This window comes from Aulostomus chinensis, chromosome 24 (assembly GCF_037954235.1).
Source record: "Aulostomus chinensis isolate RoL2024-O1b breed Wild chromosome 24, RoL_Achi_v1.0, whole genome shotgun sequence".
In the NCBI taxonomy this organism is placed as follows: domain Eukaryota; kingdom Metazoa; phylum Chordata; class Actinopteri; order Syngnathiformes; family Aulostomidae; genus Aulostomus; species Aulostomus chinensis.
This window is the reverse complement of record NC_141343.1, coordinates 16,922,149-16,943,407: the sequence shown is the minus strand read 5'-3', so window position 1 is coordinate 16,943,407 and position 21,259 is coordinate 16,922,149. Positions and strand designations below refer to the sequence as shown.

General features: G+C 51.1%; 4 protein-coding genes across 9 annotated transcripts; 3 read left to right on the top strand and 1 right to left on the bottom strand.

The window, feature by feature from the left end:
- Positions 1–5: 5 nt before the first annotated feature.
- mogat3a (monoacylglycerol O-acyltransferase 3a) lies at positions 6–6,174 on the top strand. 3 transcript variants are annotated; one of them, XM_086197718.1, is made up of 9 exons: positions 6–103; positions 1,329–1,507; positions 3,738–3,798; positions 4,071–4,214; positions 4,473–4,603; positions 4,703–4,746; positions 4,842–4,932; positions 5,405–5,513; positions 5,667–6,174. In XM_086197718.1, the coding sequence occupies exons 2-9, from the start codon at positions 1,379–1,381 to the stop codon at positions 5,819–5,821; spliced, it is 864 nt and encodes a 287-aa protein (XP_086053844.1). In that variant the 5' UTR covers positions 6–103; positions 1,329–1,378; the 3' UTR covers positions 5,822–6,174. The 3 variants fall into 3 exon arrangements, with proteins under 3 accessions (XP_086053844.1, XP_086053845.1, XP_086053843.1); XM_086197717.1 differs by lacking the exon at positions 6–103 and adding an exon at positions 197–733; XM_086197719.1 differs by lacking the exons at positions 6–103; positions 4,071–4,214 and adding an exon at positions 187–733.
- A 1,353-nt stretch (positions 6,175–7,527) lies between these two features.
- Positions 7,528–14,111, top strand: tsc22d4 (TSC22 domain family member 4). 3 transcript variants are annotated; one of them, XM_086197714.1, is made up of 5 exons: positions 7,528–7,665; positions 9,370–10,046; positions 10,209–10,342; positions 13,591–13,642; positions 13,809–14,111. In XM_086197714.1, exons 2-5 carry the CDS (start codon positions 9,390–9,392, stop codon positions 13,995–13,997), a joined length of 1,032 nt encoding a protein of 343 aa, XP_086053840.1. In that variant the 5' UTR covers positions 7,528–7,665; positions 9,370–9,389; the 3' UTR covers positions 13,998–14,111. The 3 variants fall into 3 exon arrangements, with proteins under 3 accessions (XP_086053840.1, XP_086053842.1, XP_086053841.1); XM_086197716.1 differs by lacking the exons at positions 13,591–13,642; positions 13,809–14,111 and adding an exon at positions 11,108–11,456; XM_086197715.1 differs by lacking the exons at positions 13,591–13,642; positions 13,809–14,111 and adding an exon at positions 11,094–11,456.
- Positions 14,112–14,558: 447 nt separating this feature from the next.
- On the top strand, positions 14,559–17,283 carry ppp1r35 (protein phosphatase 1, regulatory subunit 35). 2 transcript variants are annotated; one of them, XM_086198027.1, is made up of 7 exons: positions 14,562–14,710; positions 15,461–15,539; positions 15,632–15,782; positions 15,998–16,115; positions 16,467–16,582; positions 16,654–16,744; positions 16,869–17,283. In XM_086198027.1, the coding sequence occupies exons 3-7, from the start codon at positions 15,633–15,635 to the stop codon at positions 17,171–17,173; spliced, it is 780 nt and encodes a 259-aa protein (XP_086054153.1). In that variant the 5' UTR covers positions 14,562–14,710; positions 15,461–15,539; position 15,632; the 3' UTR covers positions 17,174–17,283. The 2 variants fall into 2 exon arrangements, with proteins under 2 accessions (XP_086054152.1, XP_086054153.1); XM_086198026.1 differs by lacking the exon at positions 15,461–15,539 and having other exon boundaries at positions 14,559–14,710.
- Positions 17,033–21,029, bottom strand: LOC147238968 (uncharacterized). Its single transcript, XM_086198028.1, has 7 exons — positions 20,275–21,029; positions 19,907–19,960; positions 19,335–19,615; positions 19,027–19,255; positions 18,550–18,675; positions 17,998–18,072; positions 17,033–17,910 (listed from the first exon to the last, which is right to left on the bottom strand). Exons 1-7 carry the CDS (start codon positions 20,303–20,305, stop codon positions 17,795–17,797), a joined length of 912 nt encoding a protein of 303 aa, XP_086054154.1. The 5' UTR covers positions 20,306–21,029; the 3' UTR covers positions 17,033–17,794.
- Positions 21,030–21,259: the final 230 nt, after the last annotated feature.

Below are 21,259 nucleotides of genomic sequence, written 5' to 3'. Positions count from 1 at the left end.
CCCAGATGAATTTGGTTTTATGACTCAATCATGTCCTGATGTAGAGCAACAGGAAGGATGGTGAAACTCCTGCTGACCAGGCTGAGTGTCAGCGGGTGAGAGGGTGAGGATCGCACCCCCCCCCCCCACACACACACACACACACGTTGAATCATCCTCATCGACCGCGTCCAGTCTCTGGCTGTGACGTCATCCACCTCCCTGTCTGCAGAATTCGAAGATGGACTTTAATTTTAAACACACAAACACGATCTTTCGTGAACGCGCCCGACTCAGCGCTCGTCCCCGCCTCGTTTCGTAACGAGCTTTGATTGGCCGAGAGAAACCCACCCAGAAGGAGTGTCCCACTGCGCTTGCGCAGTGCAGGAGGGGGGGAGGAGCGAGTTTAAAAAGTTCGGACAGAGAGTTGAGCAAGTATTTGCAGTCCGATTTATCACCGAGGCTAATCGTCTGAATACACACGAAGACAGACAGACAGACAGGCAGGCAGGCAGGCAGGCAGGCAGGCAGGCAGGCAGACAGGCAGACAGACAGACTGGTTGAATCAGACCGGACCGACGGAGCAGCCAGAGAAGGTCCGGGCGGAGACACCGGGACGACGCGGAGCTCCCAGCCGGACTACAGAGCGCGGTCACCGGCATGAGGGTGGAGTTCGCCCCGCTGAACATTCCGCTACGGCGGAGGCTGCAGACCGCCGCCGTGCTGCAGTGGGTGTTCTCCTTCCTGGCGCTAGGTAACCTCCACCTGTCTGTCTGACTCAGCACCTGTCTCACACACTCCCACCATCAGGACCAATGCTCATTAGCGGCCCTCCTCCGTGACGTGCACAGATGTTTTCGTGGCTGGGTGGAACGGGGCACCCCGCGATTATGTGTCCTGGGGCAGCCATGGTGGCCCAGTTGCGTTCCTGTCTCATCAGTTCCAGAGGGGGTGATGTAATCCCGGCGATTTTGCAAGCGGCGATCTCTGTCCCCGATTACCACAGCCGGTGGGGTCACGGTCTCCATCTGGCCGTGGTGTCCGTCTCTCACCTGTCTGTTTCTTACCTGTCTGTCTCTTTGTGACTCTCACCTATCTGTCTCTCACCTGTCTGTCTCTGTGTCTCTCTCACCTGTCTGTCTCTGTGTCTCTCTCACCTGTCTGTCTCTGTCTCTCTCTCACCTGTCTGTCTCTCACCTGTCTGTTTCTTACCTGTCTGTCTCTCACCTGTCTGTCTCTTTGTGTCTCTTACCTGTCCGTCTCTTACCTGTCCATCTCTTACCTGTCTCTCACCTGTCAGTCTCTTACCTGTCTGTCTCTCACCTGTCTGTTTCTCACCTGTCTGTTAGCTCAGTGCTGTCTCGCTGGCTTTGTCCTCCTGGCTCTGTCTGATTGGTGGATGGTGGCGCTGCTCTATGCTGGTTGGCTGTGGTTGGACGGGGACACGCCCATCAGCGGGGGTCGGCGGGTCGACTGGGTCAGAACCTGGAGTGTGTGGAATTATTTCAGAGAGTACTTCCCAATAACGGTGAGCTCATCGCTGATCAGAGGGATACGGATCAGTACACACAATATGTGGGTACACACCTGACAACGGCACACGCCCGACATCCATACACACCTGACAACGGCACACGCCCGACATCCATATACACCTGACAATGGCACACGCCCGACATCCATACACACCTGACAGCGGCACACGCCCGACATCCATACACACCTGACAACGGCACACGCCCGACATCCATACACACCTGACAACGGCACACGCCCGACATCCATACACACCTGACAACGGCACACGCCCGACATCCATACACACCTGACAACGGCACACGCCCGACATCCATATACACCTGACAATGGCACACGCCCGACATCCATACACACCTGACAACGGCACACGCCCGACATCCATATACACCTGACAACGGCCCACGCCCGACATCCATATACACCTGACAGCGGCACACGCCCGACATCCATATACACCTGACAGCGGCACACGCCCGACATCCATATACACCTGACAGCGGCCCACGCCCGACATCCATATACACCTGACAGCGGCCCACGCCCGACATCCATATACACCTGACAGCGGCACACGCCCGACATCCATACACACCTGACAGCGGCCCACGCCCGACATCCATACACACCTGACAACGGCAAACGCCCGACATCCATATACACCTGACAGCGGCACACGCCCGACATCCATATACACCTGACAACGGCAAACGCCCGACATCCATATACACCTGACAGCGGCACACGCCCGACATCCATACACACCTGACAGCGGCCCACGCCCGACATCCATACACACCTGACAACGGCAAACGCCCGACATCCATATACACCTGACAGCGGCACACGCCCGACATCCATATACACCTGACAGCGGCACACGCCCGACATCCATATACACCTGACAGCGGCCCACGCCCGACATCCATACACACCTGACAACGGCACACGCCCGACATCCATATACACCTGACAGCGGCACACGCCCGACATCCATACACACCTGACAGCGGCTCACGCCCGACATCCATACACACCTGACAACGGCAAACGCCCGACATCCATATACACCTGACAACGGCAAACGCCCGACATCCATACACACCTGACAACGGCAAACGCCCGACATCCATACACACCTGACAGCGGCAAACGCCCGACATCCATACACACCTGACAACGGCAAACGCCCGACATCCATACACACCTGACAGCGGCACACGCCCGACATCCATACACACCTGACAACGGCAAACGCCCGACATCCATACACACCTGACAGCGGCACACGCCCGACATCCATACACACCTGACAGCGGCCCACGCCCGACATCCATACACACCTGACAGCGGCACACGCCCGACATCCATACACACCTGACAGCGGCCCACGCCCGACATCCATACACACCTGACAATGGCACACGCCCGACATCCATACACACCTGACAATGGCAAACGCCCGACATCCATACACACCTGACAGCGGCACACGCCCGACATCCATACACACCTGACAGCGGCACACGCCCGACATCCATACACACCTGACAACGGCAAACGCCCGACATCCATACACACCTGACAGCGGCACACGCCCGACATCCATACACACCTGACAACGGCAAACGCCCGACATCCATACACACCTGACAGCGGCACACGCCCGACATCCATACACACCTGACAGCGGCCCACGCCCGACATCCATACACACCTGACAGCGGCACACGCCCGACATCCATACACACCTGACAGCGGCCCACGCCCGACATCCATACACACCTGACAATGGCACACGCCCGACATCCATACACACCTGACAATGGCAAACGCCCGACATCCATACACACCTGACAGCGGCACACGCCCGACATCCATACACACCTGACAGCGGCACACGCCCGACATCCATACACACCTGACAGCGGCTCACGCCCGACATCCATACACACCTGACAGCGGCACACGCCCGACATCCATACACACCTGACAGCGGCACACGCCCGGCGTGGGTACACCCCGTTCAGCTGAGGAGTTGCTACACTCCTTTCCTGGTTGAAATTGTAGTTTTTGTTCTGGGGACTTGTGAAGGGTTCAGTTTGTGTGATTTTTCTTTCGTTCCTAAAAGTCCTGTCTCAAAGGTGAACTCGTCTCAAGCGTTGGCGAAGGGTTGCTTTGGACTTCCTGGCCACCGTATTGACCAGTGTTTCTCTCTCCAGCTGGTCAAAACCATCGATCTGGACCCAAAGAAGAACTATATCTTTGGATTTCACCCCCACGGTGAGGGCCTGTCTTTCTCCTCCTGTCTCCCTCCCTGCGCCTGTCTCTCTCTCCTCCTGTCTCTCCACCTGCCGGTCTGTCCACCTGTCTATCTTTCCTCCTGTGTCTCGCTCCACCTGTCTCTCTCTCCTTCCTTGTCTCGCTCCACCTGTCTCTCTCTCTCTCTCTCTCTCTCTCTCTCTCCCCACGTATCTATCTGTACCTGTCTGACTGACTGCCTGTGTTTCCCATCTGTCTGGTTCATCACCTGTCTGTTTCTCCACCTGTCTCAGGTGTGCTGGTCGCCGGGGCATTTGGGAACTTCTGTACGGAGGCGACAGGTTTTTCCCGCCTGTTTCCTGGCCTCAGGTCTCACCTGCTGATGCTGCCGTTCTGGTTCAGAGTCCCTGTGTTCAGAGACTACATCATGTGTGGAGGTGCACACCTGTCTGTCCCTCACCTGTCTGTCTGAACCAGCCAACACTTAATTGGCTCATGAGTGTTTGTGTAAGGTGCTTTGACAGGGACCTCACATCTGCAGCTGAGTAAACAGGCCCGTGCTGGAGGAGGCAGGATGCTGCTCTCTGATTGGCTGTCGGCGCTGTTGCGGAGTCACATGGGTTCATCCAGTTTCGGCTTCAGTGTTGATCCAATGAAAGAGGAGCATTAGAGCTGTCAACTTGTCTGTCTCTCAGGTCTAGTGTCCAGCTCTAAGTCCAGTCTGTCCTACCTGGTGAGTCGTCCTAACGGAGGTAATGTTGCTGTCATCGCGGTGGGCGGCGCTCCAGAAGCTCTGGATGCTCGACCAGGAGCTTTAACATTACAGGTCTATGAATTCCCTGAGTTCCTCGAATGCACCATAGAGTCTCAGCGAAACACTTCTTTGTTGTTGGGGCTTACTTGTGTTTTTTTTCTTTTCTTTCAGGTGCGAAACAGGAAGGGCTTCATCAAACTGGCACTCAAACACGGGTGAGTGGGGCTCATCATGGGCCAAGGTGTGGGTGGAGCTAAGTGTCACACTGATGTGTGTGTGTGTGTGTGTGTGTGTGTGTGTGTGTTTGCAGAGCTCAGCTGGTTCCTGTCTTCTCATTTGGAGAAAATGAACTGTTTGATCAGATCCAGAACCCCACAGGGTCTTCGCTCCGGAGGCTGCAGGTGAGTCTTGGCGTGAACGGTCCACCGAGACGCCGCCCCAATCACCTCTACGAGGAACATTTAGGATTTAGGAACAGAACCCCAACAGCCGTCAACAACCATTGAGCAACGCTGTGTTTCACCCTTGAAACGACCCTCAAATGTCCTAGCAACCACCGCATGACACCCTGGAAATGACCAGTCGATGTCTGAACAACCAGAACTGAAGAACAGAAACAACCACCAGCGCCTCTCAAGCCCCTCTTACACAGCACCTTAGCAACCAGGTAGCAATGCCCTAGCAACCAACTGGGAAGCTTCTAGTGGCGTCAAAGTGCATCAAACAACATCCTGTTGAGCTCAGTTTGTCTACCAGTGAATGCCAGCTAGCCTGTTAGCTTGTTGCTTGGAGTTCCATTTCATCTTCACTGATAGGATGGCGCTAAGGTGCGTCAGCAGTGTGTGATGTCAGCATGTTGTCCTGTGGTAACAGAACCGACTGCAGAGCATCATGGGAGTAGCGTTGCCTTTGTTCCACGCCAGAGGAGTTTTCCAGTACAGCTTCGGCCTGATGCCCTACAGGAAGCCGATAAACACCGTTGGTACGGCCCGCTGCTAAACTAATGCTAACGTTTATCTGCCATGAATCCTTATGTTGCGTCCCGGGCGGATGAACCGTGACATCAGTAGCCCTTAGCATGACAGCTGGTTTGCATTTGTTCCTCGGCGAAGCATAACAAACGTCTCTGTTTTAGTGGGGAAGCCGATCTCAGTGGCACAAACTCCCAGTCCCACCAGCGAGGACATCGAGTCTCTTCATGAAGTTTACCTGGAGCACCTGACCGACCTGTTTGAGCGGCACAAACTCACCTACGGCCTGCAGGAGCACCAGCACCTCACCTTCATATGACCTCCATGCCACCTCCACATGACCTTCTCATGCCCTCCAACTGTCTCTGGGATGACCTTCTCATGACCTTGACATGACATGTTAGCAGAAGCCATGTCTGCTAACGATAGGGCCTTTTTCATTTAAAAGGGAATGCTGAAAGTGTTAGCATTATCTGTTATGTGGGATGCTACAATGCTAGCTTGGCCTCTTGATCTGTTGGTGAGTTCAAGAGCATCGTCTCTGCTTGTCAATATGAGCGTTTGTTTTAGTTTGGGTTTCATTAAATGACATCACTAGATTGTGATGTCACTGTGACGCTACAAGGATTGAATTGGTTCTGATTATGAAAAATAAAGATCCAGATCAGATCCTTGGATTAGATAATCAATGCCATGTTTTCCGGACGTGTGATTAACGATTGATTGACTGACAGTTGAACAGATCAGAGGAGAGTTTGTGATGTTGAGATGCTCTAAAATCCAGAGGACTAAAAACTTGGGGTCAGAGAACCGATTTTATGATCAGTTGAAGCAATCAAATGAAGTTTACACACAAACGTGGGAACCCTTCAAAATAAAAGCATGACAGTGCTCAGTGCAGGGTGTTGTTGGATGTTGTCATGTGAACTTCCCTAAAGTAACCCTGAAAAACATCAAAATGCTAGCTTACCTTGTTGAAGGTTCTCCTGAACTAATGCTTCCTGCAGTCAGAGGTCAAAGTTTAAAGTGTGTTTCAGGTGAAACATCTGGCCACTTTAGTTTTGATGAGAACTGCACATCTGTCTGACTGAAGAATGTGAAGAACTCAGAATAAACGCTGCTGAAAGAAGGAAAGTGAACCTCCCTCTTTTTGTTCACGCAGCAAATCTGACTTTATTTCTGAAATTTAAAAAAAATTCTGTCACCAAGTGGGAAAAAAGAGGCTTTGACTAATTAGAGGAGGGGGCGTCCACATGTGGGGAGGGATGTTGGGGGCCGTTATGATCTCATGTTCATGTCTCCTCAGCTGGAGGAGAGCAGCACCACTGAGGTTTTGATTGCTCATGTCTGGATCTCCTGACACGCCCCCTTGACGCCACGCCTGAAGAAATGAGACCAAAACACATCAGGAGAAAAGAAGAAACTTCAAAACGGAAAGTAAACGTGTGAATAAACAGCAGGCATTGACTGACTGATTGATTGATTGATTGACTGACTGACTGACTGACTGACCGACTGATTGATTGATTGACTGACTGATTGATTGACTGACTGATTGATTGTGTCAATTTTCCTCCTCCAAGTCCTCCCTTACCACCGCGCGGGCGTCTCCCTGCGTGGCGCGCGCCTGGTCGTGCACGCGCTTTGCTCGCTCTCGGCCGGTGGACGCTCAGCTGCGCCCCGCGTCTCCTGCTGACTGACGGGGGCAGACTGAGATCCGGACGTGATGATGATGACGATGATGATGATGATGATGGAGGTTGAGGTTCTGGCTGCTGATTGGCTGCTGTGCTCAGACACGCGCGTTGTTTACTAAGAGAGGAGAGGAAGAGTTTTGTTTTGGAAGACGGAGGAAGAGGAGTTGAGCAGAAGAGGCGACCGAAGGAGTTTGGGTGTTGAGCGGGCCAAAGAAGAAGATGAGTCGCGATAAACCGTAGAAGAAGAACTCGGAGGAAACTTTTCCCCTCTTTAAAGTCAGTGCGCGCTCCCGCCGCCCATGGCTGCTCTGGGACAGTGACGCGCATGCGGACTACGTGTTTTTCGTTCTCTGTTAATAATGGCTCGATTGTGTCGGCCGTGACGTCACAGGAGAGCGAGAGAGGGACGGGCAGATCGCGAAACCAACCAGGAGTTGCGGGAGCGCGCACGGCTGTTTACATGAAGGTGAGTGTTTGTTTACACTAGTGACGTCAGAGTTCGGCTCGATATGGCAGGCAAAAAGTTTCAGTCTGAAGTGAAACTGATGAAGAGGAGGATGGACTTTATTGATCAGTGATCAATAAACGGCTCGAGTGTTTGGTCCAGACTCCGGGTCCGGATTCAGGGTCCAGACTCAGTCATTGATCCTGATCAGTCACATCTACAGCAGACCTGAATGAGCCCGAGTCCTCCAGAGCCCAGACCGTCGTGGGTCAGTGATGGAGCGGTTCTGTACTGTAAATGTCATGGGAACACAGTGAAGAGACCTCAATGGAAGGTTCTAGAACGTTCCCTGTAAGTTCGCAACATAACCTTTGCCATCATGTGTTTACCACCTGAAACGTTTTGGGAACAAATTGAAAAACCCCAGATGGAACGTTCTTCAGACATGGTTCCCTCAACATTCCGAGGATGTTCTGCCATCTTTGTCCTTCAAATGATGTCTGGGGAACTTTTTCCCTCATAAATGTTGCCGACTGTAGTTTCGGCGTCTTGGCTGCCTGTGAATGTTCTAGGTCCGCGGTGAACAGATCTGGATGGAACGTTGTGCAGAAACCCCCCCCCCCCCCCGGTCCCTTGGTTCCTTTCTGTCTCCTGGTAAATAAAGGCCTCTATGCCAAAACAAAATTCTAAAAAAAAGGAACATCTTGCTGTCTGGAAATGTTCTGGGAACAACTTGGGGCGACGACCCAGAGGGAACGTGCAGTAGGAGGGATCCCTGCCGTTCCTCAAAGGAACGATCTATCGTATCGATCACCTAAATATTCCCAGAAGGTGCTGATCGTTCCTCTGCTACCATTCCCATCAGTGTTGTGTAAAGAATGATGGGAACGTCCTTCACGTACTCTCACATTTTGAGAATATGATGAATAAATAGGACCTGGGGAACGCTGTCCCTCAAGGTTCTTTTGAGGGACAGCGTTCCCCAGGTCGTCCCCCGCTCACTTAGGTGGCGTCCAAACCTCTCCTCCAGTCATAGTGACCTGCAGGGGCCGGATGCTTCGATGGAACTCTAGGCTTCAAACTAGAGTCAGACTGTGGCCCCGCCCACTTCTTAACCCAACAGGTCCAAGCAGAGCACGGCGGCTGCAGCTTACACGCGTGAAATATGTGCAACATGAGGCTTTGAGAGAATTATGACTGACAGTAAAGTACATGGGTGGAGTATCTGTACACGCTGGCGGAGTTTGGTCTGAAGAGATCCTGCAGAACCTGAACACACACGCACACGCACGCACGCGCGCGTTAATCCAGGTTGTGCAAGAGGCCAACGACTGAAGCAACAACAGGAGCGAGCGAGACGAAACAGGAAACAAAAGCAGAACAAGAGAGTGAGACAGAGGAAGGTGAGACACTCTGCTGTTATTGCTACATTGTGAGGACACAGGTGAAGCATTGGTGTTGGGGTCAGAGGTCAAAGGAACTTGATCCAATAGCGAGCGACTCTGTGACCTGCAATCCTGACGCTACTGCAGCAGGTCTGATGGACTCAGATTCTTTGTGTGATTGCATGAAGACGTGTGTGGACAGGCGCTTCTGCTGGTCTAAGCGTGACCTACTGAAAGATCACGTCTCACGCTAAGATCACGCTAAGGCACTTCCTCCTGCACTACGCTCAGGGTCGTCCTCATGAACCACACAAACCAGCTCTTTTCTCCTTCTCTCCAGTGAGTCTGTAGTGGGTGAGGATGAGTGGCGGCAGTGGCGGTAAAAAGAGGAGTGGCTTCCAGATCACCAGTGTGACCTCAGACTTCAATCAAACCCCGGCTGGCCAATCAGCTCCCAGCGTGATCCTGACCGTCCTCCAATCAGCAGCGGCCTCCTGCAGTCCTCAAGGCAGCTCCTCCCAGCCCACCACGCCCTCCCTGAAGAGGAAATACATCTCCCATGATTCCTCTGGGCAGGGGGTGGGGTCATCCTCCAGGTTCAGAGTGGTGCGTCTGTCAGGGGGTGGGGCTGGCGGTGGGGGGCGGGGCGAGTCATATCGCCGTGGACGATGGACATGCACAGACTTTGTGGAGCGACAGGAAGGTGCAGGGTTCAGGCGAGTGATGGACAGCATGAGACAGGCCCACTCACTGGAGTCCCTGGAGATGATTGGGCGGGACAGAGACAGAGGCGGAGTCCATTCACAGGACGCCACCCAACTGCTGTCTCAGCCGGTCAGAGGCAGGGTGGGGGCGGGTGTTCACAGCGGGCCACCGTCCCCGACACAAGTGCCAATCATGGTGCACCTCCTGGACGATAAGGAGCCAAAAAATCTAGACTCCGCCCCTCCGCTTCATTCACCTCGTCCCAGAAACACCCCACCGCCTCTCCGATTGGACGTTGACGCTGCAGGGCGGGTACACACACATCAACACACCACACGCCATGGCCTTTAACACGCTTGCACGTGCTTTTGGTCAGATGAATAGAAGTCATACTACAGTTTTTAGATGGTCACATGTGAAGGTTTGGGTACAGCCGGGCTGGCACGCCGTCCCACTAACCTGTGTCTGTCTCAGGCTGTCCTCAGGCTGTCTCGCTCCCAGCCTAGCTCCCCCCCTGCTGGACCGTACCATCCTACTCTGACTCCCATTCAGACTCCAGCAGCCTTCAGTCTGGACCAAACCATTTTCAGCCTGCCAGGGGACACCAGGTAAAACACACACACACACACACACACACACACACACACACACACTGGAGTGTTAATAAGACTGGAGCTGACACACAGCTGCCCTGAATACCACACACACACACACACATTCTTGTCACATTGCAATGTCAGCTGACAGCAGTGAAAAATAGGCCTGTGTGTGTGTGTGTGTGTGTGTGTGTGTGTGTGTGTGCGTGTGTGTGTGTGTGTGTGTGTGCGTGCGTGTGTGTGCGTGTGTGTTCCTTCATGTTACCACATGACGCAGATGTCAGCTGCATTAAGTACAGCGCCGATTATGGCTGCTGGCTGCAGCTGTCATGAGGTCCGAGCTGTTTTATGTTACCAGAGTAACCGAAAGAGGAAGTGATGCGTGTGTTGGTTTTCTGAGTAGAGGGACGCTCTGAAATTGTGACGTTGTACGTAGCGAGTCTGTGCAGCTCCCCGTGTGTGTTTGCAGGTCTCACCATCACCAACGTGGCGGCGACGGTGACGTATGTGTCGCCTCACTGTTATGTGTTTATGGATCAGGGCGCTTCAGTAACCTTCATCAGTGGGATGTGAGGCGCGTCATCACAAATCAGTGGTTTGTTTGTGTCCACGGCGAGTGGGCTGCAGGAGAATTCTGCAGCTCTGTTTCTATTGGCTGTGGCCGTGAGTGGGCAGGAAGTGGAATGAGGCAGCGGCCAATCAGAGAGCACAATGTGTGGGGGCATGGGGGCGGAGTTTCCATGAAAATCTTGTTTGTTGACAGACCGACATTTTCAGAGGCGCTGTCTTGGATCTCAACAAGTTCACTAAGAATCAGCCAATCACAGCCAGCCGGGATGGTTCTTAACGAGGGACAAGAAGAGTTTGAACTATAACAAGAGACAAGGAGAAGCTGGACCTGAACCAGGGACAAGGACAGTCAGGACCCTAATGAGGGACTCTTGGACTCTAACGACGGACAGGACAAGTCTGGACCTTAACGAAGGACGAGGAACTTTCACAAGGAGTCAGATCCAGAGGGCAGAGCTGATAAATGAGCTCCTGTTTGGATTGTCTCGATGTGATTGGTCCCTGGAGTAGCTGAGCTCTGATTGGATGCTCCTGTTGGATGAAAGGCTGTGATTAGTGGTGTGAAGAAAATGATCTCAGGGCAACAGCAGCCCTCTAACTCTGCCACCTGCCCACCCCCTCAACGTCGTCCTCCACTAACCCCACCCCTCCCCCTCAGGACTCTGCATTTTGTTGCTAAGCAACCAGAGACAACGGTTGTGTTACGGGATCGTAGAAAGGTCGAAGGTCAAGGCTCAGGTACGAGGGAGTCTTGGCCTGGCGCCAGGCTCACAGCCTTTGACTCTCCAAACCCTGAAGCCACAGCGCTTCAGCTGACCCCACCCTCCCAGGGTCTGCAAATCATGAAGGTCCGACCCAAAACCATCAACCAACCACGACGTCACATGAGCCCATCAGGCACTCCACCGCTCTCCCACAATCCCCTGCGCCTGTCAGGAAGTGTTCCTGCTGTCTCTCATCCTCATTGGTCAGTCCCTGGTAGGGCTCAGCCAAGTGGGCGGACCTCAGATGCCACCATGATGTCACTGCTTCTGTTCTGCCACAGGTAACCATGACAACAGGATCCAGGGTCATCAGAGACCAGAGCCAGGTCGGACAAGTGTTATAGGTCGTGCCTCTGGGAAAAAAGAATGAGATTGAGCTCAAATTCAACAAATACTAATCATTTCCTTCCCAAACTGGTGCCCACTGGTTACAGGGCCAGGGGCGGTTTGACATCTGGAAACTAGCCGCCTAATGACTGACTTTGGTCTCTGCTCTGACTTTGGTCTCTGCTCTGACTTTGGTCTCAGCTCTGACTTTGGTCTCTGCTCTGACTTTGGTCTCAGCTCTGACTTTGGTCTCAGCTCTGACTTTGGTCTCAGCTCTGACTTTGGTCTCAGCTCTGACTTTGGTCTCACCTATGACTTTGGTCTCAGGGCTCTGACTTTGGTCTCAGGGTTCTGACTTTGGTCCCAGGGCTCTGACTGTGATCTCATAGCTCTGACTTTGGTCCCAGGGCTCTGACTTTGATCTCAGAGCTCTGACTTTGATCTCAGGGCTCTGACTTTGGTCTCAGGGTTCTGACTTTGGTCTCAGGGCTCTGACTGTGATCTCAGGGCTCTGACTTTGGTCCCAGGGCTCTGACTTTGATCTCAGACTTTGATACTGCGTGACCTGCTACTTTTTTGCTTTATAGCGCTTGTTTTTGAGGGGTGGGGCATTGGGTTGTGTGGTATCACAAAACTTCCCTGAAGGTCTCTGACTTTAATCACAGGCATCCTTTCATGTGTGACGTCTGACTGCTTTGATCACCACACACATACAGAGGCGACCTGTCCAGGGTGACCCCGGCTCTCTGACCAACCACAGTGCTTTACAGGATCATGGCTGAAGATGAATGATACATGCAGAGAGCATCAAAGCTGTCCAGAGTGTTGTCTGTCATCTCAGTCTGTCATCTCTCAGTAGTCTGTCATCTCAGTAGGTCATCTCTCAGTAGTCTGTCATCTCAGTCTGTCATCTCTCAGTAGTCTGTCATCTCAGTCTGTCATCTCTCAGACCTGAGACTCTCTAACTCCTCTTCTTTCTAACGGTAGAACCAGTGGTTGATGTATTGATAAATGTTGGTATGATATATATAAATGAAGAAATGCTGATCAATTAATAAATAGACAAAAATGGAAATGATATTTAATAAATATGAAGTTGAAGGGTACATACAAGGATATTGATCCAGATTGACTCACATTGATGATGTTTCAAATGTTCCGGCTGTTGGTGGTGTTAAACTGGCTTGTTGCTGAATATAAAAGTTAGTTCAAGTGTTTGTTGTCATATGAAACCAGTCTGAACCAGTTTTCTGTCAGTTGTCAGTTTGTATGTAAACACTGAACTCAGTTGAAGCGTTAAAAGTCAGTCAGCAAACAGGAAGTGATATCAGCAAAGATGTCAGGCTGCTGGGAAGACTGTGAGGAGGTCGCTGTCACGCTAGGACCTGAATCAATGATCAGGAGAGGGTCTGACGTCTACTTCCTGTTTCCCTTTGTGTCAAAATAACATCACCTAATGTTGTAGATGATGAAACAAAAAGGAGGGGGAACTGCGACCACAAGATGGCAGCCACCTGACACTTATTTGTAGCGAGGGAGGAGGGGGAGATGTGACTCAGGTCTCTGGCCATCTCACCTGTCTGTCTCTCTGTCTTGCAGCAGCTCCAGTAACAGTTTGGTCGCCATTGACAACAAGATTGAGCAGGCAATGGTGAGTGTCTGTCTCATGTGCTCCGATGCCGCCATCTTGTTTCTGCTCATCTGTCAAACGACTGAAGAGGAAAAGCTGACTGGCCCTTTGAATTGCGCCCTGCGCCTGTGCTGTTGGCGCCTTCTCCTGGCAGATGATTGACCTCTGACCTCTGCTCTGTGTGCAGGACCTTGTGAAGAGTCACCTGATGCTGGCGGTACGTGAGGAAGTGGAACTTCTGAAGGAACAGATCCGAGAGCTGCTGGAGAAGAACCAGCAGCTGGAGCGGGAGAACCACATCCTGCGGGCGGTCACCACTCGCCTGCCGCCATCCACACACTCCTCACCGGACGCGGCGGCCAAGAAGCCGAGCTGAACAAGTCTAGCAATCAAACTAACCCTGAGCAGATGGCTACCACGGCGACAGGACTGTTGACGTCAGCGGGAAATGACAATGACGAAGAAAATTAGCCTCTAATAAATTAATGTGAAGTGAAGGTGTTTATGTTTGTGTCGCTGGTTGTCACAGTCTTTCTTACTCCTGCAGTTATTCATATTGAACACTTGCCATCACAATCGTTTGTATGATTTGAAAATCAAGACGATGTTTTTAGAAAAAATCTCAATTCGCAGAGTGAGAAAACCCCTCAAGAGCAGGAGATATAACTTGTTCCATCAATTTGATTAATATGGTGACAAGATGAATGACGACAGGCTGATTTAAATCCTCTCTGGCCGTCTGAGTGACGTCAGTCAGACCAAGAGGCCAGGAGCCATGTGAGCCTGTGGCTGTTCCCAGGTCAGTGGAGACTGAAGCTCAGAGAAATCTCAGAAATCTCTTCGTCTATAAAACATGACAGAAAACTGTGATTTTGTTTTCTAAACGACGTATTTGACAAAAACGGGGCAATAATAAATATATATTAATATAGTGACTCAGGCTGCGACGTCACGTCCGTCACAACCCGGAAGCGGAAGTTACTGTCATCAACGCGGAGAGGGACGTTTGAAGAGAAACGGAGTGTTGGGGGAAGTTCGTAAAAATAAAAGGGTGTCAATGAACGAGGTGTTTGCTCCCCGCGGACCCAGGTAACACGCTCTCACACAGCCGGAGACAAGCTAGCTAGCTAGTAGTTAGCCGGCAGCTAGCTAGTAGTTAGCCGGCAGCTAGCTAGTAGTTAGCCGGCAGCTAGCTAGTAGTTAGCCGGCAGCTAGCTAGTAGTTAGATTCAGATTCAGATGACTTTATTTATCTCCGAGGGGCAATTAAAGTACGGTACAACTGAGCAGCATGACATTAAAAAACAAAAAAATAGAAAAAAAACAGGGACATGACAGTGGGAATAAATAAGCCGGCAACTAGCCAACCCACCGGCAAGTTCTCTGTTGAGCTCTGTGGTTGACACCTTTGACTTGTCATTAAAGTGAAAACATGAACGTAGGGATGTGATCAGGCGAGCAAAGAAGTAGACGAACATGAGATGCCGGCAGGCTCCCTCAGACTCGAGGAGGTGCTGCCCTCTGCCGGTCGGCACCGTCAAGCGCATGCAGATGTCGTGCTCAGATCCCTCGGCTCTCCAGCGCAGGAGGGTGAGGGAACATCCACATCATGATCGCCGTTTTTGAAATGGCGAACTTAGCCTGTAACAAATATTTGGCCATCCTGCCATTTGAAAGGTGCAGTAAGACACATTTCGATTTCTATTAAAGGTGACTCTTTTAATTGAACCCATAATGATGGTAAAATATGGAACTATTGCTTCGAATAAATTGATTGTACCCCAGACACAACGGGCCAGTTTCAGCTCCAACATGAAGCAGTTCCTGTTTCATCCCACAGGCGGCGTCTGTAGCAGCTGAGGCTCCAGTCAGCTGAGAATGTTCCTCCTGAGCGCCACAGCTTCTGTCATTTTCTGACTGTAATGTTTGCTAACATCAACTAGCTGGCCAGCTAATATCATTTGCTAAAAAAAATTGTTGCGTCTGCACTCACTTTTAATGATCCTGCCAGGATGAAGAGCTCCCCCTCCTTCCTGTCTTCGCCCGCGTCTCCTCACCCAGCCCCCCTCCCCCTCCCCTCCTCCCCTCTGACTCACTGCGCCGAACTTGACCTGTCCATCACACTCAGCCCCACACCAGCACATCCGAAGAAAAAAGCACAGGTAACGATGATGATGTCAATCTGTAGTTCTAGCATCTGTGAGAGTGATGTCATTCTGTAGTTCTAGCATCTGTGAGTGTTGCACAAAATATATCACAATATGTCAAAAATCAGTTGCATATTGAAAAGGAACGGAAAACTTCCAAAAACAAAAGACAAAGAATTTTGTTCCGACAGGGTGTCAAAAAGATGTTGATGTCCCTCGGTCTTCCCCAGGTGTGTTTAAAAAAGCCGTTGGTTGTCACGGTAACACCCGAGCCCTGCATGCCACTGAGCACCGACGCCCTACCTCAACGGCCAATCAACAGTCAGAGGAGGAGAGGTCGTCTCCATGGTAACTAGAGTCCAACTGTTAAGTCTTAAGTACTTGTACTCGTGCGGGTACTGCAAATGTTGTAGTGATTGAATGCTAATGCTAAAGGCTAATGATGTTAATTCTAGATGCCATTTGTTGACTGGAAGTGTTTTATGATGTTGAAGAAGCACAGAAACATTAAACCATGACAGTGTGAGGATTGATCGTATCAACTATCAATAATCAGTGGATCAGTCATGTGATCCTGAGTCAGACAGCATCTCCTTTTCTTCTGCGTCATCCTGCCAACAACTTTACCCATAATGCACTTGGAGCAACTACTTCCTATTTTCTTATTGTTTATCAGTAAAAAATTGCCTTTTGCTGTAGGCGGAGCCTCAAACCAGAGGGTGGAGCCTCCAGCATTCAACGAGCCTCCAGGAATTCTGGAGGGGGCGGGGCTAAACAGCACACTGGCACTTAAGGCGGAGCTTCAAGCACTACAGGTTCAGAGTCCATTAATAGGTTGTTAATAAAACATCAGTTACCATGGAAACATGAATGTTGTTTCTTGCAGGGGGCAGAGTTTAACTCCCAGAAGTTGGTTCAGGAGACGCTTCGGAAATCTGAGAGGACAAAACACCTGCTCAACAGCAGAGTGACCGAAGGTGATTGATTGATTAACTCACACACGCTCAGGGAGGAAAGTTGTCATCCACACATGGTGTAAATAAAGTCCTTACAAAGTCTAAATCCTGCGGGACGAGTCTGCAACAGTCTGTCTCCCCTCAGGGGTCAACGTGTCTCGCTCTCAGCTCCTCTTCACCTCACTGGTCAGCGTGGACGTGCAGGAAGACCAGCTGATCAGCCAGGTGCACCAGGACAGGCTGCTGCTGGCCCCGCCCCCTCGTAGCCTTGACAACAAATCCACAGACAGCCCCTCCCCACTTCCCTTCATGACCTCTGACCTGCTCCGTCAGAAGCCCCTCCCAGTGGAAGAACAGCCAGTCTGCAACAAGCCACAACCCTTGCCTTGCCCCGCCCCCTCAACGTTTGACCTCTATAGACGACAGCGACGCTGGGAGGCCACGCCCTGATTTGTTTGAGATTGGTGTGATGTCATCAAATCTCTTATTTATTTATGATCAGTTTGGATTCCTGTGAAAGATGTATTGTTTGAATGTGCTGTTTCAATAAAATCTTATCAAAGTACGATGATGTCATGTGAGGGTTGTCCAATCAGATGAGAGGATTTGCAGCTGGATGTTTTCAGGAAGGCCTGCATGTTTGAGTGGTTGTATTTCCATGACGCTCCTCTTCCATCCGATCCTCGGTGTTCCTCCGAGGGGTCGAACCTCTGGAAGCTCATTTCAGTGAAACGCTGACAAAACCAGACAATCATTTATTGGCGTGATCGTCCAAATGGTTAAAAACCATAGAACGGACATGGAGATGAACGCCAGTAGAAAGAGAAATTCAGATGCATGTCACTGGTGAAATGATGCCTGTGTGTGTTGTGAATGGTTGTCATGGTTACGGCTTGTCACTGTCGACCCCTGACCTCAGTTGAATATCTGACTTTGCGTGACATCATCAGGACCCAAGCGAGAATTCGGTTTTAAGGGAGAACTAAACAATTAGCATAGCGAAGCTGCACATGCACGGACACGTCAAATCGTGAGCGAGCAGCAGGTGGAGACACTCCCACTCTGGATGTTTCACTCCACTCGCGCTGATCTGACGGGAGACGGCAGTGGCATGTACTTCCTGTGTTCACCTGCAGCAGGCGTTTTCAATTGGCTGTAAACGGTATCTGGGCCTTCGGGACGTTTCCCTGAAAAACAGCAATGACCTCAGCTGACCTTTTGAAGCAATGTCATCCTACAAAGAGAAGGAGTGTCAGGCTGCGTGTGAAGCCTACCTCCTCCGTCGGCTCGCTGAGGGACTGTGACGTCAGTGTAGGTGACGTCGGCTGGCGAAGATGCATCGCTCATTCCTGAGGAGCAGGAGGAGGCGATGTGATGGTTGTCTGACAGCCAGAGGTTCATCCATTCAAGATTACCATGTATTAGCATCACAGTGAGCACAGCACCTGTTAGCACCAGCCTAGCATGTAGGGCCATTCCATTTGCAACTAAGGGGAACATTTTCGAACGCTAAGTCAGTGGAACTGCCAGATGTTCCAGTTGTGGAGTCCCACAGGGCAGTGTGTTCGGTCCTCTATATCTTCAGTCTAGACTATCAATTCGAAGACCTCTTCAGTCCAGGTTTAAATCTGACAACAGTTCCTGGATGTGTAGTTTCATCAGGATGGTTTGTCTTTTATCGAACCAGGCAAGTAAACAGGAGTCCTGCAGTGATCCTGCATAAAAGGTGCTGACACAACAGAACTCCATGAATTTGATCCCCGCTTTGCTGTTGCAACAATGGATCCGGACTGACATGAAGAGCTGGTTCAGTACAGGAAACCTACCTGTTCGTCTCCTCCGCAGCACAAAGATTCCAGCCAGCAGTAGAACCAGAGATCCCAGCGCGATCAGGACTGGGGTGCTGGCACCAGACGAGGAGGATCCTTGGTGTGGAGGAGCAGGAGGAGGATCTGCAGCAGAGATTTGAGGAATGTTGTTCACTGCAGGTTTTAGTTCATGTATTTGAAGCCCTGGTAAGGAGGCACCGCACCTCCATCTGAGCGGGGAGTGATCACGCTTTACCGTTAACGTTTGTATCTTCTGAATGTTTGGATCAGTCAGTGAGTTTGGAACACGCGTGTCTAATTCGTATATTCTTCCCCTTCACGCCGTTCACATCTACGGGTGAGATCGAATGTTTTACACTGATGTTCTTAAGCAGAACACAGAATGAGACAAAGGCTGAAAGTAAGATGTTTGAGGGGTGGTCCTGCTCCTGAATCTGTCAATCATGCAAACAGGAAGTGATGTCGTGTCCCCACCTTCGACCGCCAGCCAGCCGTGTGGAGAAAGTCCAACCAATTGAATGTAACACTTGTAGAGGCCCTGATGGGACCATGTGACGTTGGTGATGGTTAGCTCTCCTGTTTCAGCCATGGTGGTGTTGCCCTTCAAGATGTCAGCTTCCTTGATGGGACCATCTGTAGTTTTACAGGTCAGCGTCACATTACTTCCTGTTGGTACAGGAAGAGCAGGGATCTCCAGGATCACCTGGTACCTGCACACCAGAGAGAAAACCATTTGGAGACAGCTTGACCAACCGACGACACTCGGCCAACAGCAGACGGACTCGTGTACCAGTTACTGTGATGTTGACGTGCCGGCTCTGCTGTCCAGATCTGCTCTGACACCAGTAAACTGAGCTGAGATCCACCTGGAAGCACGTGGAACCGTTCCTGCTCTCAAAGTCCAGGGACATCTGGCTTAGTTCTTGTCCTGCCTGCATCACAGTCCATTTGTCAGCTGCCTGTCCACCGTCCTCACAACTCAGGCACATTGTAGAGTTTTTAAAAAACTGCTGCTGGTTTGGACGGACATTCAGAGAGACTGGAGGACACATCGAGGGACATCCTGATGACAGATGAAAGATTGGACATGAAAATTCAGAACCCACATGGAATGTCCAATATTTCATTAGATGCTTTTTAACTTAGTGAGATGCTAGCCAGCCTGCTAGCCAGCCCGCCAGCCAGCCTGCTAGCCAGCCCGCCAGCCAGCCTGCTAGCCAGCCGGTTAGCCAGCCGGTTAGCCAGCCTGCTAGCCAGCCTGCTAGCCAGCCTGCTAGCCAGCCTGCTAGCCGGCTACAATGAAAATGGTCAGCTGCTCCAGATTAGTGGTGTGTTGTTTGTATCAGAGCCTCACCGATATTTTCACCTGCAAAACCTGAGAGTCCATTCAACAGCAGCACAGTTTGACCTGTGACAGGTCAGAAAGGTCAGAGGTCAGGTTAGTGACTATTGAGGCTTCACGACAGTCCAGACTTCAGTTTTACAGGGTTTGATTCTTTAATCCGGAAAGAGAACGGCTGTTCGTCCAGGTGGAGCAGCAACACTCAACCCCCCCCCTCTGGTGGGCTTGAGTCAGTTTCACTTCACCTGAGAGTCAAACTGGACGTCTCAGTCGGGACTCGACCGTCAAACAGGACACCGAGAGGATGCAAAGACGTGGGTGGTAACACGTGATCAATAGGACCTGTGTGGATCCATCAGACTGATGGCGTTGGGACTCACCGAGCAGCAGAGACATGGCGGAGCTCTTCATGGCTGGATGGAGAAAACGCAGAACTTCTGCTTTTCATGTGTCGTTTCACCAACCACAGGAAGAGCTTTGAGGTCATTTCCTGAGTTCTGTTTTTGATGTTGCAATGATCCTGCCAGAGGTTAGCTTAAAGATGAGAGGATGGTCAAACTGGGAAAACAAGGTAGGAGAGAAGGAATCAAGAAAAGAAACCGGGAGGTAGAGAACGAACCAAGGAAGTGGAGAAGGAATCAAGGGGGTAGAGAAGTAATCAGAAGGTAGAGAAGGAAACAAGGAGGGAGAGAAGGAAACAGGAGGTAGAGAAGGAATCAAGGAGGTACAGAAGGAATCAAGGCGGTAGAGAAGGAATCAAGGAGGTAGAGAAGGAATCAGGAAAGGAAACAAAAGAAGAGAAGTATATGTGAAAAGAAACCAGATAGAAGAGAAGAAAAGAAGGAGGTACAAAAGGAATCTGGAGGTCAGAAGATGAAGGAGGAAAGCATATTGAGAAAGAAACGAAATGAAAACAAGGAGGAAGAGAGGGAACAACATAAAACAAGGTGGGGATGAAAAAATGAGGTAGAGACCAAATGAAAGAAAGAGGAGACGCAGGCGTCAGGGAGGCCTGGTAGGACAGCGGGAAGAGCGGAGGACGGCAGGAAATGGGACACGCCCACATGGAGGAAAACAATATTGTTTCACACTGAAATGAAAAACATGTTTTCAGCACAGTGAGGAAGAACACACACACACACACACACACACACACACACGGTTTCAGGCCTCCTGATCAGTGGCGATTCTTGATGTTTGTGTTCACGTTAATGAAGGAAGGTCTGAATATTTCACCTGGTGGAAGTGAGCGATCTCAATGTGGCTGCAACCAAAAAAAAACACAGAGGGGGGCCCGCCACGACTCCCTGAGGAGTCCCAGAAACAACAACACTGGTCGAGTGACCCAGCATTTCTACTCAGTTA